This window comes from Atractosteus spatula, chromosome 11 (genome assembly GCF_055471065.1).
Source record: "Atractosteus spatula isolate fAtrSpa1 chromosome 11, fAtrSpa1.hap1, whole genome shotgun sequence".
NCBI lineage: Eukaryota > Metazoa > Chordata > Actinopteri > Semionotiformes > Lepisosteidae > Atractosteus > Atractosteus spatula.
In genome coordinates, this window is record NC_142716.1 from 39,388,151 (window position 1) to 39,407,669 (window position 19,519).

Genomic DNA, 19,519 nt, shown 5'->3' on the forward strand with positions numbered 1-19,519 from the left:
AAATCACATTACCACAACTGAGTTTAAAAGAAAATTTTCTAGGATATTAACGCCCAAGTTGCTTACAGTTCTTAATTATTCTACTGGCATAGTAAAATGTCTTTGCTCTATCTTAAATGTAGAATCTGTTTACAATAGTGATGTCCAATAAAAAAGTGATATCTAGGTTTTGATACAAGATTGAGGTTTGTTTTTTGTTTGCTTAAACTTTTTTTCATAGCAGTGACTGGAAAATCAAAAGCAAAAAATGTACCATCAAAATGAATGGAGAAAGAGGTTCTTAGATGTCGATTTTCTGGTTTTACACCTTTTATCCAAGGGCAGGATAAAAGGGTTTTTGAAATAAGTTTAATTTGCATCCAACTCAATTTTGCCTGAAGTGCATCTTGAATATAAACGCACAAGAAAGCCCATCTGGGGACTTAACCTTTGGCATGAAAAAAGTGGTTTGAAGTATTTTTTTCAATGATAGGGGCTCCTCTTGTGATAGCAATCCTCCTCATTTACAGAATGCAAGTTATGGGTACCTGAAAAGCAACCATCTCACTCTTCTACGTTACCATGCTCTCCTTGGTTTTGCATTTTCCCAAGAAACACCTCTTTCAAAGTTTTTTTTTCAAGAAGCCCACAGCGGGAAGGTTAGTAAAGAACTTACACTATGTCCCTTGATTGTCCTCAGTGCAGTACATCCCATTGGCTTGTGCATTCTGTGCCATTCCTAGGTGTGTTCCGCCTTCTACATGATTTTTCTTGCTTAGGTTGAGTTTTACTTTTATTTTAGTCATTCTGTCTTACATATTTTCCCTTTTACTAATCCATCCATTTGTAATGTTGAAAAAGTAGATTGGAAGACAACAGGTGTGTAACTATTTACTGATTCTGCATGAAACCGCTACAGGGAATAATCAGTGTACTGTATCTGCTTTCAGTCCCTCCTTGCTTTAAGGTTGGTCTCCCCCTAGCCACAATCCTCCCAGGGTTAATGGATTGATAAATGGCGTCCATCTCAGTAAAAACAAGCAGAATTTAAGAAGAATAAATTATTACAAGTGATATGTACACACAACAAATTGATCTTTCAAACAACACCTAAGAAGCAGCATTGCTGCCTTGTAGTGCTGGGGTCCTGTGCTATCTACATGAAGTTTGTATGTTCTTCCCCTGTGCACATGCATTTTCTCTTAGTGCTCCGGTTTCCTTTCACAGACCAAAGACATACTGGTAGGGTAATTGGCCTTTGGGAAAATATGACCTGGTTTGATTGTGTGTCTTTGTGTGTTCCCTGTTATGGACTGGCATCCCGTCCTTTTGCCCATTGTTTACTGGGATAGACTGCAGCTTTCCCATGACCCTGTATAAGATAAAGCACTTAGATAATGGATGGATGGATTTATCAATACACATCATTTCTAGCTATGGTTTTCTGTCATACTGAAACAAAGTGCTAACCAAGAAATTTCATATTAATTACTAAATCCTTACACATACAGTATATAATGGTTTTCTAGTAATAGGGACTTCCCTTCACAACTACCAATGAGTAGCACCCACCTGGATGATGTGATGGTAGCCAGAGTGCGCCAGTACACTCACCACATATCAGCTATCAGCGGGGAGGAAAATACAGTAATGAAGCCGATTCTCTGACAGGGATTGTAAGGAGGCCATGACTGGTAAAGGCCAGGGAGACATTTGGCCAGAACACTGGGGTAACACCCCTACTCTTTTCGAGATTTTTAATGACCACAGTCAAGACCTCGGTTTTACATCTCATCTGAAGCACAGCACCTTTTTACAGTATAATATATTTTACTTACTGTATGAGAATAATAACGATACTAAGCCAGCAATTACAAAATTTAAAAAAAGGTTGTTTTGTATTTTGTTTTACAATATTCATTGAAAATTAAAAATGAGAATGAAACTGACCATAACAAAATCAACTACATACAGTAAATTAATTACATTAAAGAGTCTCATTACAAAGTATGTATACAACAGACTTTTCTTAAACTAAACAGTGACACAGTTGGGTTTATACTCGTGCTCCGTGTGTTGCCATTTTTGAAGCGCATTGTTTGAAGATCTCATGGGTATCTTTCATCTACTGTACCTATTTAACACTGTTCAGTTAAGATCCTTGCACTCCCTCTCTGTTGCTGACATATTGTTATATTCATTTATTTAACCAGGAAAAACCTATTGTAGCACCTTACTTATTGAGCTATCTTCCGAGGTACTAGTCTTCAGTTTGTCCAGAATCCTGAGTTAAAGGGGACCCAATTTCTCAGACCAGTTATTAAATCTCGGTAGCAAGTCGCCATTGACAGTATAGAAAAAAATCACAAAACTTCGAATTAAGCAAAAAATCGTGAACTTTGTGAAAGTACTGTAAGTCGCCATGTTGTCACAAACCCCTGGTCTTGCTACGGGTGAGAGAGAGTTCCCACGAATTGTAATGTGATGTGAACTATCCTGCTTGCTAGTCACTGTAATCATTAATGTAATGAAATGTACAGTATGAGTGAATAAGTACAAGATTTATAACACACATTTCAAAGCCGAAGTGTTCCAACATGATCTGCTTGCAGAGTTAACAAGTAAGTTCCATTTATCGGCAAACTGTTTTGACGTCGAGAGCAGTATTCCTATTGGATTAAAAGAGAGGTACAGTATCCACAAGCCTGCTTCTTTACAGTGTAATGAGGTCAATTTACGTCTCTGGGAATTCTGCTGCTCGTTCTGAATCGCAGAATATGGTGCTGCGCACGGAAAGTTTGTCTATTTCGTGTTGTACTGTAAATTGGAGGTTTTACAATTTTACTTTTAATTTAGTTTGAAATGCACTTATCAATGATTATTCTTTCTAACCTCGAAATATAAAAATAGCGTTACAGTTCCCCTATCAATAAACATAGTCTGACTCAATAAACATTCTATCCATCCTATGTAAATTGCTCTGGCTCCCCTGCGAAGTTAAGGTGGACTTTAAAGTTCTCCTGCTCATGTATAAAACACCGAATGATTTTTCACCAGATTATTTTAAGGTTTTAATATGAGTATAGTTCAGCTCTTAATCAGCAATCTATTAATTCAGGCCATTTTACTCTGCAGAAGACTGGGCTCCACACAATGAGCAATAGAGTCTTCCTATGTGCAGTACTGCTCTTTACCAAATAAACTAGAGACTCTGTCAACATTTCTAAATCTTTTTAAATACACATATTTTTACTAAAGCTTTTAATGTGTACTTTAGTTTTACTTGTGAGTTTTTAACTAGGCCAATGTGCTGTGTTTTTCTGATTTTCTTTTTACTTCTGTTACATGCATTACATGTGTGCTGTTCTTATTATTGTTATAAACTAATGTATGCTGCTGTCCCGTAATTGTCCTCATAAAAAACAGATGCTGAATTTTTCAAAGTCATTTCAATTGGCATTCTTTAAATAATTAAATCCGCACACTGTCAAGGTGACTTTTTGAAAGACGATTAGATGGTCTACATGGAAAATGCCAGCAAAATCAACGTGAAATGTCAGTTATCAACATGTATTGTGGAGTCAGAAAACAAATTGAGATATTGTTAATATAAATTACTTAAAAAATAAATAAAAAGCAGGGGGTACAGTAGATGTATCTTTGGTTATCATTACTTACATTTGATATATTAGACACTTTCTCCCAATGTGATAACAATTCAATGGATACATAGTAAAAATTCAACTTGAGCTGTGCTCTTCTCGTTACGCTCTGCCCTTCTAATATAAGTTGTAATGCTTATAATATGAGTGGGTGTGTCTACTCACAATTAAAATAAAATGTATAAATAGCAATATACTATTTTAGCAGTACGATCTACCAGCAGTGAAGTCACTATTGCATTATGTAAGACTACACTTAAGGTATATACTATTTTAGAAATAAATTCTAAAATGAGGATTTGACATGAAAAATAAAAAAGATATTGAAATAAAACAATTTATATTTGAGACATCATTCGAGTTTTTTAAATTTTCTTTAACCACTGCACTTGCAAAAGTGATTGCATTGAAATGGCAGAGGAAGTGACTCCTCTCCAAGCTGTTAAGCACTTTTTTTTAGTTCTTCAGCATGAATAACACTGCATATATACAAGGCTTTGAGTGGGAATCTGCGTCACCATGTGTTGGCTGCCAAGGGACAGGTAAAGGTTATTTCCACCCTGTGAAGTATAAAGAAGAATCAATGGACCTTCTTTTCACCTGTTCCAATATACAACGCATTATTGTTATCATCATCATTAGTGACTTTTATTTCTTGTAGAAAAAAAATATAGGACTAAGAGGTTTTATGTGTGTTTAAACAAATCACACTTAGTGGTGTTAAATCTTGAGGGTATGAAGAAGTGGTTAGAATTCAGGACTCCTTGCAGTAGGATTATTGTTTCAAAACTCAGGTGGCGACATTACTGCTGTGTTTTTAACAAGGTACAGTACTCAACCTACTGTAGATTTCTCCAGAAAGTAAAGTGTTATAAAGGGTTACCAAAACCTGTATGAAAAGTAAAGAATTGTAATCCTTATAAGGCAATTTAAATAAAGGCTTTGGCAAAAAAAAACCTAACAGGTTTTGTAATATATTGAGTGCTTCTCTTTTTGTGAAGGACATAGACTTTTAAGACCCTCAGTGGGACTAATAAAAAGTCTAAATGCAAAAGAATTATCTAAAAATGACAGGTTATTATTTGATAGCACAAGGTCTTTTGTACATAACTGCATAGGAGTAACAGATTTTAAGCTTCTTATACCAATCCCGGTAGTAGGATTTGGGAGGGGGGGGGGATTGTCTGATTCAACTAATTTATTTGTAGTCTCTCAGAAGAAAAGGGACCAAGCTTTGTTTTCCCTTGGAGCTCTGAGGAACGTGAAGCATGTTGTATTGAGGAGTCACAATCTCCATTGAGAGCACAGGATTCCTTAATTGATTCGAATTTAGGGTTAATTGGGATAGCCTGGATAATGAAGACAAAGTACTGTACATCAAATACAGAAAACAATTGCATGGGGAGGAGGGTGGGGAGAAGGAACATGAAGCATGGATTACAAAGTAGGACAAGAAGCTTCACACTGCTTTTGAGAAAGCATCTCTCCAAGAACCAATTTAAGTCATTTTTAATTTCTGTTTGTATTTGACATTGTGTTGCACAGTGAAAAGTATGTTGAGATAGTATGCCTTTTTTCTGTTGATGCTGTGGCTGTGCTAAATACAGAGCCCTGTTGTTTCTGAGAGAGTCTCTCCCTAGGCACAGTGTAATTGCTTAACAGCTCTTCCACACTACTGTTACAAATGTAATCTCCCTGTATGAGCATGAGTCAGACTGCGTGATGCACAGTCAAGGTTACCTGATACTTCTGTGTGTGTCGGTTCCACTGTTTGCTAAATGTTGCCTCACATAACAAGACTGCTCTTTTATTTTGTAGAACTACATGTTTCTGCTGGCATAGATGCTTCTAGGAAGGCTTCTGTCTTGCATTTAACAAGGAGAAACATTAACTGTTAAAGAAGTGTTGGTAGATACCTAATGGTGAAATGGTGATAAATGGTGATACATGCTTTCAAAACACATTGATTACAACACATTCTTTTTCCTCTTATTGACACCATCTTATTTATCTGACTGTGATATTATGAATGTGTGAAATATGCATGTAGAGCTCAGGTGTCATGCTGTTCTTATTGTATCCACAATTTGATATAACAAAGCTGTGACAATAGATGAAGTGTGTGTTTCTGAGTACAAAGGTACGAAGGTGATGTGTGTGGATTTGTGTGGCATTGTTAAGTCAGGATGAGTCCACTGGAAAGGAACAGGTGACAGATCCAGGATGTGACAAATATTGTGCTGTTGCCATCAATCACTACAACTGGAGCTCTGTAGTGACTACACACTCCTGCCAATAATGATGTTACAAAAGGGCATGTTGGTTTTCCTTCTAAATTTTAAAAAGGCTTAACATTCAATAGGATATCCTTATTCCCTCTATTTTAAAGCGTTTTTGTTCCACCACTTTAATAGTGCAGCTTGCAGAAGGTGGTTAGTCCTGGCATATAAAACTAGCATGAAACTATAGTGCAGGGATTGTTGCAGTCTAAGCTAAAGTGTTGGAGAGTGAGCATTTGTTAGGAAACAGTAAAACAGTCAGCATGTGTGAGAAGATGGAAGGCAGCTGTTTGGTTTAAATAGATTATGTAACAAAAGTTTTAATATTTTTAAGCATATGTTCACATTTTATAGTTATTATTTTTCTGCTTTAACATATCATAGATAGAAAATTATTATAGTAGATACTAGTAAATAGGATGAGTAGATACATACTGTATATATATATATTTAGTTTCCATAAATAAAACCATCTGCAAGTTGAGTATTAATGTGGATAAAGCCATACAGTAGGGCATTCACTCTGCACAAATGCACTCTAAAAACATATTCCTGCAGCAAAAACATTTAGGACTAGGGTACCACAACATTAATCATAAACAATACACAGGATTCTCCTTCTTAGCAGCTTATGATGTCGGTTTCATTTTACAGGAGAGTTCTCTTTTATTATTAGCAACATTATTAGTGTTGTTGCTTCGTTACCTCTCAAGGCTGATTAGGACTCCAGTGACTTCCAGTGATCAGACAGAACTAAAATAAAATAAATTTGAATTACAAAAGATCAATAAATACTTTTTCATGAACTTATGAACATAACAAAGGTTATAAACGACGCACAAACTTTCAGTCCATCTTGCTCTTTTGCTCAGCCTGCTTATTATTTACAGATATGTTTTGACTGCATTGTGATTACTACCTACAGTATAGAAACATAGCCCTATTGTTTCATGCAATAAATTAAAAAATACGGAAAAAATACTTCCATTACTTGAAATTTCAAAACAGTTGTGCACAACATTACAATTTTGCAAAATTGCATAAATGTGGCAAGAAAATAAAATTTAAACTAATCTATAAAGTGAAAAAACACATTGCAACAATTTGGACTAGCTTTGAAAAATCAGTTTCACAGAACTATCCTGAATGGATATTCTGAAAAAAACCCATTTAAAGTCAGTCACTCTAAACAGTTCTGGGTTCTTTGATAAGGACAAACCTAAACTTTGGTCAGCTACAGTTTAATGCATCATAAAATCCGTTGCTTATGAAAGATAGAATCAAGGTTGAACTACCTCATTCTAGCTTGGAGAGCAAATGTGAGCTTCTCCCAGAAGCTGAAGTACCAACTGTGACCGATTGGTTCCCAGTGCAGGAGTAAAATGATAAACTCATGCTCCACAAAGTGGAAATAAAAATGTTGGGATACTGGAGAGATTTAGAGCTCCACTGATTATATAAAATCAGCTTTCATTTTTATTTTCCACAATTGAAAGAATCTCTGACTTTTTCATTGCCAGTACTTTACCCATGCTTAACTTCATGATGCCTCTGTTTCATTTTATACTGACCTATTGCATAGACCTGGTAGATATCTTGGATATTATTTTTTCTTCTCAATTAATTTCAATTAAAAACTGGAGGGAAAGTTCTTTCGAGATTTGAATTAACTCCAAAATGCAGGTAGAGATCCTGGGATCAATTAATTCCAACTAAAATGATGTCTCTTCTCCTTTATACTTCTTATGTTCGTGTTCTCAGCTGAGAAGTCCCATATCGTACATCCCTTATTGTCAGTTGAAAGGTCATCTGACTCATCATTCCCTGTCTGAAGGTTCATATCTTGCCCTCTTTCAATTAAAGTGCTAGGAGTTATGCTGTTCTACAAAAGCACTTTCTTCCAAAGTTTTACATGATTTGATTGCCTGGACCCTAAAACAGTGCCCGTGTCTTGGGCATTTCTCTGTCATCTGTGCAAGACATCAGAAAGATGCACACCATTAACCAGACTGCTGATTCTTGTAAGCTGAAGACTAGAAGATTAGTGTAGTAGTTTCTAAACTTAAAAATCATAAAACAGACACATTATATAATTAGTTGTAATTATGTTTTATATAATGCCCTGTACCTGAGGTTAAAGTCCAAGGTAGCTTAAAATAATTATGTCATTAAACAGGTGACAGGAAAAACTTCAGATATTATTTCCAGACAACATCAGTGAAGCTTGTTTAAAGAGGAATTCAAAACAAGATATTTAAATGTTGCTGGTCTCCTCGTGTGTCATGGGCAGATATTGACTTATTTTTCTTAACGATTAAATTGTTCTAAATTATTAGTGTTGCCAATGTCTTTACTATTGACATTTTTCATTTTCCTATACAATAAACACAGCAAATCTTAAAGTCATAAAAACGTCTAGCAATTTATCTCTGTTTAAATAATAATAATAATAATAAACTTCATTTTATATAGCGCCTTTAAAGGTGGCTTCTCAAAGTGCTTTACAGGATGACAATAACAATAAATAAGAAGAATACAACAATAAATAAGAAGAATACACAAGATAAGACACAATTATAATATACAATTACAACAATACAACAATTACGATAGAGGAGACCGGGGATGGTGGTACTAAGAAGAGCAGAGGGGTGAAGAATGGAACCAGTTAAGTAAAGGCTTTTCTGAAGAAGAGGGTTTTGAGTCTGGATTTGAAGGAGTTTAGAGAAGGTGACTCTCTGATATCCTTGGGCAAAGAGTTCCAGAGCTTGGGGGCATAACAGGAGAAGGCCCTGTCACCCATACAATGTAGACGGGCTTGGGGGACAGTAAGGAGGGCAAAACAAAATTTGAAGAGTGGAGGTTGCGAGGTGGGGAGTAGGGCGATAATAGTTCAGACAGGTACTGAGGTGCCAAGCCATGCAGAGCCTTATAGGTGAGCATGAGGATTTTAAAGTCTACACGGAATTTGACCGGAAGCCAGTGCAAGGACTCCAGGATAGGAGTAATGTGAACACTTGCACTAGACCTGGTCAGGATTCTGGCTGCTGAATTTTGGACATACTGCAGTTTTTTCAGAGTAGATTTAGATACCCCAGCGAGTAGAGCATTACAGTAGTCAATTCGAGAGAATACAAATGAGTTGATCAGCTTTTCAGCCACAGTTAATGATAGCATAGGGCATAGTCTTGCGATATTTCTAAGGTGAAAAAAAGATGTTTTGACAGTATGCTGCACATGTGGGTCGAATGTTAAGCCAGAATCGAATATAACCCCAAGGATTTTCAATTATGATTGAAGCTCAAGTACAGAGCCATCTACAGATAGGGTTACAGGACTGGCTTTACGAAGTTGATGGGGGGAACCAATAAGCATGACTTCAGTCTTGTCGCAGTTAAGATGAAGGAAGTTTTGAGTCATCCAAATTTTTATGTCAGAGATGCAATCAGATAGAATAGAGACAGCCACATCAGTGTCAGTTTTGGTATGGATGTATATTTGAGTATCGTCAGCGTAAAAATGAAAGCTGAGGCCATGTGATCTTAAAAGCTGACCAAGTTGGAACATGTAAATGCTGAAGAGCAAGGGGCCCAGTATTGAGCCCTGAGGGACACCAGACTTAACAAGACCAATTTCAGACCTGTACCCATTAAGAGAGACAAAGTGACAGCGATCAGTGAGGTAAGATTTGAACCATTTGAGGGCAGTGTCAGAAACTCCAAACACAGTCTCAAGACGAGAAAGTAAGATGTTATGGTCAACAGTGTCAAAAGCAGCACTAAGATCAAGAAGGATGAGTATAGAAAGAGAACCAGAATCAGAAGCTATTAGAAGATCGTTGGTGACTTTGACCAGGGCAGTTTCTGTGCTGTGAAGTTGACGGAAGCCAGATTGGAGGGGTTCGAAAAGGTTGTTTGTCATGAGGTGGTTATGTAACTGAAGTGTGACAGCACGTTCTAGAATTTTAGAAAGAAAGAAATACTATTTACTATTTACTATATAAATACTATACTATAAGAAAGAAATACTATTTAACTTAAATAAGTACAATATTATTACAGTTCAATATGTTTAAATTTAAGGTCAAAGTTTGTTTTAAGCAGCAGTTGTTAATATGTGTAAATATTAATACTGTCTCAAGGAAGTAATCTATGTTACCTGTATTTTCCAATAGTTAATTAATTTGATATTTTCTCTGTTTCTTTTTAGATGAATATTATAAAATTTAACTATCCTCAAATAAATTTGAACAATCTTCAAAAAGAATGTTAAATGTTAAATGTGAGGAACATATTGTATTAGGAAGATTTAGAAAAATGCTGAAGTTAATCGACTGCAGAAACGTTTACAAAATGTGAGTGCATCTTCTGATCCATACGAGATTCACAAGCTTAAACCAGATATGCTGCTTGCAAAGGCCTTAGAAACAAACCTGATGTAAGAAGTCTTTACATTTTAGCCATCAACACCTTACTCAAAGCCACTACTGGGGTATTCAACTATTGTAAGCTTTTGATTGTTATAAATACAAGTAATAAGTCAACGAGTTTATTTTTGGTGATAAGAAACCATGCTTTTTTTATTTTATTCCATTTGGGGAATTCCTGGCACAGTCTGCTTTTGATGCAGTCCAGACCTGGACCAGCAATATGTGGATTATATGGCTTATCCAGGTTTCCCATAAAGTAGCATTACTGGCTGAGCTCCCTAAGAGCCTCTTCTTTAAAATGAATGTGCACAAATAGCTGAAGGCTTAATGCATCTGCCCCCTATACCCCAATTCTAACTGCTGAACATTTTATTATTTCCTTTTTACAGGGCCACACAAGTGATTAGTGTTACTTAACTCCAGTGAACCTTTCTTTCTTCTTAATTATTTCATTTACATGTACATGATAGTTCAGAATGTCTGAGCTTTCAGTGTGTGGAACTGACTTGATGGTTTTCATCATCTCTAATTTACTTAATTTTGTCAAGTTTCAGTGTGCTCTATCTTTTGATCTGGAGACATCTTTTCATAAGCCCCTTATTGATATAGCTAATTTTAGGGATGACTACAAATAGCAAGAGATACTGTGCGAAAATACCTACCAAGACATGCAAGAGATTGAAATTGAAATAGGGATAACAGATGAAAGCTGGCAACATAAGATACTTCATTAAACTGCTTGCATGAACATGTGTACCTTACCATAAATTGCTTTTTAGCAGATGAATCCCTAATTAGATGTTAATTTTACAATTTAAACACATCAGTTTTTCATGAAGCAATCACATTTATAAAAGGATGTACTGTACTAAAGGCATAATCACTTGTTCATTTTAAAAATTAGGTCAAATGCCTGTTGAGTAGAGATTTCATTTCAGCTGTGAAGATTTGGCAGTACATCCAAGCCACTGAAATTAGATTGGACTGCCATAGGACTGGGTAAGACTTCTAAAGCAAAAAATAATCTAAAAGTGCCTGTGGAAGGTTAAATGTGTGCATTTGCACCATTGATGCAGGTAGTTACCTACTTGAGTGCAATGCAGCTGTGTATGATTAGGGGTTTCTTGAAATAAACCAAAATCCGAAAGGGATGGGGTCTTTGTGAAGAATGTAGTCATACAGGAAACTCCAAGAAAACTTGTTTACTTTCAAATCTTTGTTTTTTCTTGAGTTGAATTAAAAAAGATAAAAAACTAACATTTATAATTAAGACTTGGAGGGAACAGGAAAGCACAGTCTGCTTCCCTGAGTTACAGATTAAGGAAATGGTTAGTTTGAAGGTGAGGACACTGTGTTCTGTCTTCATTAGGAAGGAGGTGACAGCTTCCTGGTAGGTGGGATGATTTTGCCCAATGAGAAAAAGCTGAGAAATCACACTCCTTTTGAAGCCCCAGTAATTCCTTCCATCTGCTTGTAAGTTTTTTACTTGTCTCACTCAACAGATGTGTCAATGTGGAGAAATCTCATGTTAGTACTTGCCAGTCCTTATAATTTGCTGTTGAGTGTAATGACAAAGGATAAATAAAGTTGTAACTGATTTGTCTATTCATTGTATGTAAATTAGTCATACAGATATATACTGTATGTATAAGATCAATTGTATAACAAAGGTATTAAAAATGTAATTATAATTGTAGAAACTACCCCATGTTGTGACAGTAACATCTGAGCATTCCTGTGGGTTAGCTGCTTTATATGGGCGTACAGCATGTTGAGTGTCCTTGACTGATCCTATTATAAGCACACAAATAAAGCCACTTACTTGGACTCCTGTGCTCAGATAAGGGATAGGAATAGACTGGAACTGAAAAGACTAAGATGGCTGATCTTGTTCAAATGATACGTCAGCACATTTGTATTTTTCATTAAGCCCTTTAGTGTTTCCTGCATTTACAGTTTACTAATGCTCTTTCAATTAAAGCGAAAGGAGTTATGTTGTTTTACGGAAACACTTTCTTCCAATGTTTGATGTTATATGATTGCCTGCTCTCTGAAATAGTGCCCGTGTCTTGGGCATTTCTCTGTCATCTGCACAAGACATCAGATAGTAGCCTTTAGGATGCACACCATTAACCAGACTGCGGATTCATGTAAGCTGAAGACTAGAATATTAGTGTGGTTGTTTCTAAACTTAAAAATCAGAAAACAGTTCTAAATGTAAAATAAGAAAGATTACAGATACTTTGTTATTAGTTGTAATTGTTTTACATAATGCCCTGTAGTTCATCCTGCCTAGCAGTTGAGATTAAAATCCAAATTATTTTTAAGAAATGTCATCAAACAGGTGACAGGAATAACTTAAGATATTATTTCGAGACAACATCAGTGAAGCCTGTTTAAAGAGGAATGCAAAACAAGTTCTTGTTCTCCTTGTGTGTCATGGGCAGATATTTATTTATTTTTTAAATTATTAAATTGTTCTAAATTATCAGTGTTGCCAATGTCTTTACCATTGGCATTTTTATAAAAGTGCAAAATTATAAAAGTTTAAAATGTGTAAATTTAAGTTTGTTTTAAGCATTAATTGTTAATATTTGTAAATATGATATATCGTCTTAAGGAAATAATCTACTGTATGTTGTCTATTTTTCTATTGTTAATTTTATATTTTCTCCTTCTGTGTCTTTTTAGATGAATATTATAATATCTAACTATCTTCGGTCAAAATCGGTCAAAATCTGAACAACCTTAACAAAGAATAATGTGAGGAACATATTTTACAAGGAACATTTAGAAAAATGCTGAAGTTAATCAACAGCAGAAACATTTACAAAATGTGAGTGCATCTTCTGATCCAGATGAGATTCACAAGCTTCAGCCAGATATGCTCTGTGCAAAAGCCATAGACACAAACCTGATGATATAAAATATTTATGTTTTAACCATTAATACCTTACACAAAGGCACCACTTGGGGTATTCAACTATTGCAAGCTTTTGATTGTTATAAAAACAATCATTTATTTATTAACCTCCAACTTCTATGTTTCTATAATACTGTAAATATTTAAAAAAACAATTCAGTGAAATCCTGGTATTATATGATGGCACAACTAAATTACATTTCAGTAATACATTTAAAGAATTGTCATAATTTGGGATTTAACTGAGTTAGCAACTTTGCTGTGATGAACACACTTTAAAGTACCACTTATGCTGAATCAAGTTTAATAAACACAAGGACTGTAGTGCTTGGTATACTGCAAGGACTACATAATGCTGAAGTCATACATTTAGTCTCTTTTATTACTTCATTACTTATTCATTTTGCCATACAAACTAAAATTGGTGCATATGAATTAGAATTATTTAAAACAATCAATTGAAGAGCACAATTCACAAAGAAATGAATTGCTTAAAGCGATTCATTCTTTACATTACACACTTCATGTAAACCCCAATGGACCCTGTTGTAGATCCTGCCTTGCAGCTCAATTATGTAAATGATAAGCTCAATCTATACCTGATCCCAGCGCTACCTATGTTGCTTATTCAAAATTAATGGAATACAATGAACTGTAGCCTTTACAGTGAGACAATATATGCCATAGTCTGTTGTGGTCCTGCATGTAAATGGTTTTGCCTTAGTGTACAATAGCTGACTGGAAATCAAAGCAGCACTCAGAGGTTCAATTTATCAAAGCCAATTGTCTTTATTTCATATTAGTACTGTAGATTGCACACCTTGCAACAGACATATCTATACATGGAATTGTGTAAAGCAGAAAGTGAGAGAACAATCCCTTCAGCCTCACCCTACTAAATACAAACACAAGTAAGAAGCACAACTTCCAGAGATCCCACTTTTACCTCATTGTGCTTCTGGGAACTATTTCATTTCACTGAATGATATGATTCCACTACCATCCTCATCATTGCCAGGTTATTTCAATACTAAATTATCTTCTATACCAAATTGCTGACTTACTAAACTACACAATACTGTGAGCGTGTGATGGGGTTGTTGGTATTAAAATGGGGAATTAGAGAATGAAGTCTTAGAAGACTCTCCATATCTATTAATTTTTCTGCTAAGTGTATCAGTGACTGTTCTTAACCAAATAAAACCACGGATTTACATTTTGTCGAGGGTGTATGACCAGACTAGACTTCACTGTTCAGATCCCAGCAGGAAGCATACATGTACAGTATGCATACAGGGCTAATTTAGATCACTGACATTCTTCTCCTGGTCCTGGAGGGGCTAACATGTCCTCTGCTTTTTACTCCACCCTAGACTCTTAAAAACTGTATTTCAATCAATTGTTCACTTCATTGGTTTAGATTATATATAGAACTCCAAATTACCTATGAAATCTGTTGGACTATGACACCCCAGGACCAAGAGTGAATATCACTGATTTAGAGACTTCTGCTAACCTAGCCAACATATCTTTGAAAGGTAGCAGGTACCTATTGTTGGAGCACCCAACTCCACACAGAAGGATCCCATCTCCAAATCAAACCCAGGATCCACAAGACCACTTGGAATTACTTCTTATTCAGGAGAATTAAGGAGCATTCATCATTTATGCAATTGAAGATTCTCTATACAATAATTAAAATGTTACACCCGCCGTCCTGTGGTGTCTCTCAGCCCATGGCTGTCCTGCCTGGGAAACAGAACATTCTCATGAGGGCTCACGGTTTCCCATGGCTTACTGCTGCCAATGGATCCTCTTTTGGTCCATGCTTCTTTATCACTTTTTTAGACCACCAATTATTCAATTACCTATTTCCCTTTATATTCCAAAAGTGCTTCTCCTATAATTTACCTACTCCCTCCGGCAGCACTGCTTTTTGCTCACTCCTTTCCATTTCCATATTTCCATAGCAGAAATATTCTGCCCTGATGCTGGGATGCATATTATGTTACTGTATTAAAAAATAAATCTCTGCACTTTTTTAACAGACACAAAAATAGAATTAACTGAGGTCTCAATTCAGCAAGAAGATAGAAATGTATAAACAGTATATAAAAATAAGGATGACATACATATATACTGCTGGAAAAAATAAACACAATATTTTTGGAATGAGAAGACTAGAGATAGAGCTTACGTACGTTCACAAAAAGTTGTCAATTTGTTTTAAGCCCTCTGACCAGCAATACAGCTTGTGGAGTGAGGCATTGCAACTTGCCAATCACAAGAAAGCTTGTTAGGTGCACTTTTACCCAACGAGTTCTAGGGGAACAATGCCTGATCATGTCACCTTTAAAAATGCCTTAATTCAAAGCTTACAGTAGGTCACTACAAGAAAACGGCCACACTTAATCAGTTTTCTGTGCATTCCATAACGCCTCGAATGTCACCAGAAGCAAGGGAGAGGGCCATTGGCATACTGCAGGCAGGCATGTCATGTGCCAGCGTTGCCAGACACTATGGAGTAAGCCGCTCCACTGTGTCCTGACTGTAGACCTGCAGGACAGATGACTGTCCAAGATCCGGTCGCCCTCGAGTGACTACACCAGAGCAGGACTGACACATCAGACTGGTCCATCTGAGAGATCATTTCAGATCTGCCACCCATACTGCTGCTGAAACTGCCGACAGACACAATGCCTGCATCAGTGACAGGACAGTGAGACTCCATGCCGCTGGCCTTAGAGCAAGGCGACCTGTCAGAGGTCCTCTGCTCACACCTTCTAGACATCACACACAACTGGCTTGGGCCAGACAGAGGCTGCAATGGACCTCTTCATTGATGAGTCACTCTTCAGCCTGTTCCATGCAGATGGGAGGGCCAGAGTATGGAGGAGGTGTTGTGTTTCTTTTTTCCATCAGTATACAGTATATTCAATTAAATTGCATATTCTATATACTGTATACCTGTTTACTGTATACATCCAAAATAAATTTAGTCCAAATTACCTGACAAATACACTGTTTGCCAAAGAAACCTCCTAGTGAACCTTCAACTCAACCTTGTACTCATAAGGGTAGAGGGTCTTAAAGCCAACAACTATACTAAAAGCAATGAATGATTTATACTTTTATTTTCTTTGTTTTGAATGTCACTGTGAAGGGCAAACAAATTGAAACTTGCTGTTGGATTACAAACAATTTAAGAACACAAACAAAAAAAAAGAAAACTGACAAGATGGCACAGTAGTCAGCATAGCCTTGCAGTCCTGAGTCCCAGGGTTCAGTTCTGGAACTGGGGTGCTATCTGTGTGGAGCTTGTACTGTATGTTCTCCCTGTGTTCATGTGGGTTTCCTCTGGGTGCACCCTTGGAGCACTGGTAACAGGCAGGTTAATTGGCTTCTAGGAAAATTAGCCCTTGGTGTGTGTATCAGTCATATGCTGGACTGGTGTCCTCCAGGATGGATTGTGCCTTGTGCCCATTGCTTACTGGGATAGGCCCCAGCTGTGTTTGATAAAGCAGATAATAAATGGATAGAAGAACAACACATTGATTTTGAATTCATTTTTTAGTAAGACATTTCTTGTGCCACCCCGTCCTGGATCTTCTACTTTAAGATGCTGGGTTGCAATGAAATAATTCAGTAGCATTTCAAACTATCTTGTTATTGCAATTTGATGTCAAATACTACAGTAAGTGCTGATGTTCAAAACAAAGTAAACTACTAGTGTGAATTAGATTTACAGAAGGTCTCTTGTACAGATTTCAGTTGTATTTACTCTTGCGAGGAAGATGGACAAAGCCTGTATAAGTGATCATAGTACTTTAGTTTTTAGCCTGCATCCTCTGCTGTTAGGGTATGAGCAGGAATGAGCTTTTACCGGTTCATTCTTGAGCAGGTAATGCAAAGAAAAGGGAGCCATTTGGCATTGCTGTGCTAATTTGCATCATTACTCTTGAGACATCTACACTGCTGTTACTAGAATTAATTCAAAATGAATCTCCAGAACATCAAAATGCACACAAAGTATACACATATCAAATGTAACAAGGAAATGGAGATGAAAACAATAATATTAATTTGTTTGGTTCTGCACTTTTGGGCGGATAAAGTGGGGATACAAATTCAATATTAAGTTTGCAGAGCTATGTCTGGTGTAATTGAAATCTTCTGAAAGCTGCTTTTAAACCTGCCACTATACTAAGTGCTCCTCTTGGAGTCTTTAAAGTAATGAAAACAAAAATTAACAGCAAACCCCTCTTGAAATGTGTAAAACTGAACGTAACTTTATGCTTATTTTGAAAAATAAAAAAAACTCCTGAAACTATTTATATTGCTTGACATTCTTTTGGAAGCCATCTAAAAATAAATATATTGTATTATCATTATTGGTTCACAATTCATAAAGACCACACAATTCACTGTAATGGCAGTCATGTGCAATGTGTACTTACTGTATAAATACTTCATGAATGTAAGAATGCTTATAAGACTTCTTAGGGATTAATACAGTGTGATTAATACTCAACTCCTGATGTTTGTTTAGTTATTAAAATACGATTGATTAATTGGATTAATGTTTTCCTTACATTTGTGCTTATGAAATGTCTGCTGTGTAATTTTCACTACAAGAGATAATTATTTTATCGTCAGTTAAATGGAAAACACAAATCCCAGTCAGGACATAAATTATTTATGGACAAACATTCCGGAGAAGGACAAGGAGGAAGAAATATAAGATGATTACCATAATGATTCGATACACTTGGATGGTGAAGCTAATTTATCTTGATAGCAGACCAAAACGCGTTTCTTCGATAAGCAGGAGAGAATTAATGAGCTTACTTGTAAAGGCAGCTATCACCACCCAAGCCACCTGTAGCGGAGTTCACTAATGCGCCTTCAGTTGTCCCATTACAAAGGTCTCGGATGGGAAGTCGAACTGGTTACTAGAGGAGACAGATTTTCCCCACGAGGAGTGCAAGCTGGGAGGTCGTTTTTTGAAAGCGGACGTGTAGCGGTAGAAACTCCGGTGTCTGTTTTTCAAGTATTCCCGGTAGTTCTTGGTCAACAGCGTGTACAAAAAGGGGTTAATGCAGCTATTGCTGTAAGTCAGACATGCAACCAAGTAATTAATACAGGTCTGGGTGTGAGAGGGTAGTCGCAGCGGTTTGTGGTAAAGAGGCAGCAGCTGCCATATCCAAAAAGGCAGAAAGCAAGCCCAGAACACGAGCACAATGGTGAAGATCATAATTAGCACCTTCTGCTTCGGTGAGCGCTTTATATGTCCCTTGTTTGTAACAGAGTTTCTCTGGGACTCCAGGTAGGTGCGGGCGAGCTTGGTATATAGGTAGCCTATAATTACACCTGGTGCCATTATGCTTGTACTGAAAAGAACTGTAAGGTAAATTTTGTAAGCTTCGGGACCCCAGGTCGGAGCGCACATTCTTTTCACCCCGTCGTCCTTCTTGGTCGTCTGTAGGTTAACCATGATCATCATTGGCAATGTCAGGAGTAGAGAAAGCAGCCACACACCACCAGCGGTAGCTTTCCGATAACCTTTTGAGCGCTTAACAGTGTCCAGAGGCTTGGTAACAGCCAAATAACGCTCAGTGCACATCACAGTCAGGGTGAAAATGCTGGCGTGCATGGTCAGTAAGTCTAAGCTTAGAAGAATGCGGCAGCCGACGTCCCCAAAGTACCAGTCCTTCAGAAAGTAGGTACACACCACAAAGGGAATAGTGGACAGGTAAAGCAAGTCGGCGAGGGCAAGGTTGATAATTGAAATGTACATGGAAGCGGCGAAACGAATGGAATGACACATCACCACCAGTGTGTAGACATTGCCGGACACCCCCACCACGTACACCAGAGACAGCAGGGTCCCGAATGTGGAGGTTATGATCAGCTCGTCCACGGATCCGGGGTGAGGACTACTGAGGTTTCCCGAGTTGGTCTGATTCATGTTCGAGTTTGGCAGCGGTTTCTGAAGTCGAGCAGGGATCCATAAGGCTATACACAATGTGTGCGAGTCTGCGAAACTGACAAGACACCGGCTCTGCATCTGACGTCACCTCCAACTCTTCATTGCCAGTTTCAGACAGAACAGTAACTGAAAAACATAAATAGCTTACCTGTTTATTCTCATTAGCTATAGACAAGTCGACAGCATACTGTACACGTACTGTATCTGCTGAGTTATTTGCAAAAAAGGATAACGTTTAAATTAATAATGCTACCCTCT

At 37.0% G+C, this 19,519-nt stretch overlaps 1 protein-coding gene across 1 annotated transcript; it reads right to left on the minus strand.

Annotated features, from left to right (window-relative positions):
• Positions 1–18,166: 18,166 nt before the first annotated feature.
• LOC148824034 (urotensin-2 receptor) lies at positions 18,167–19,291 on the minus strand. The gene has a single exon (XM_088927767.1). The coding sequence runs from the start codon at positions 19,238–19,240 to the stop codon at positions 18,167–18,169; it is 1,074 nt and encodes a 357-aa protein (XP_088783893.1). The 5' UTR covers positions 19,241–19,291.
• Positions 19,292–19,519: the final 228 nt, after the last annotated feature.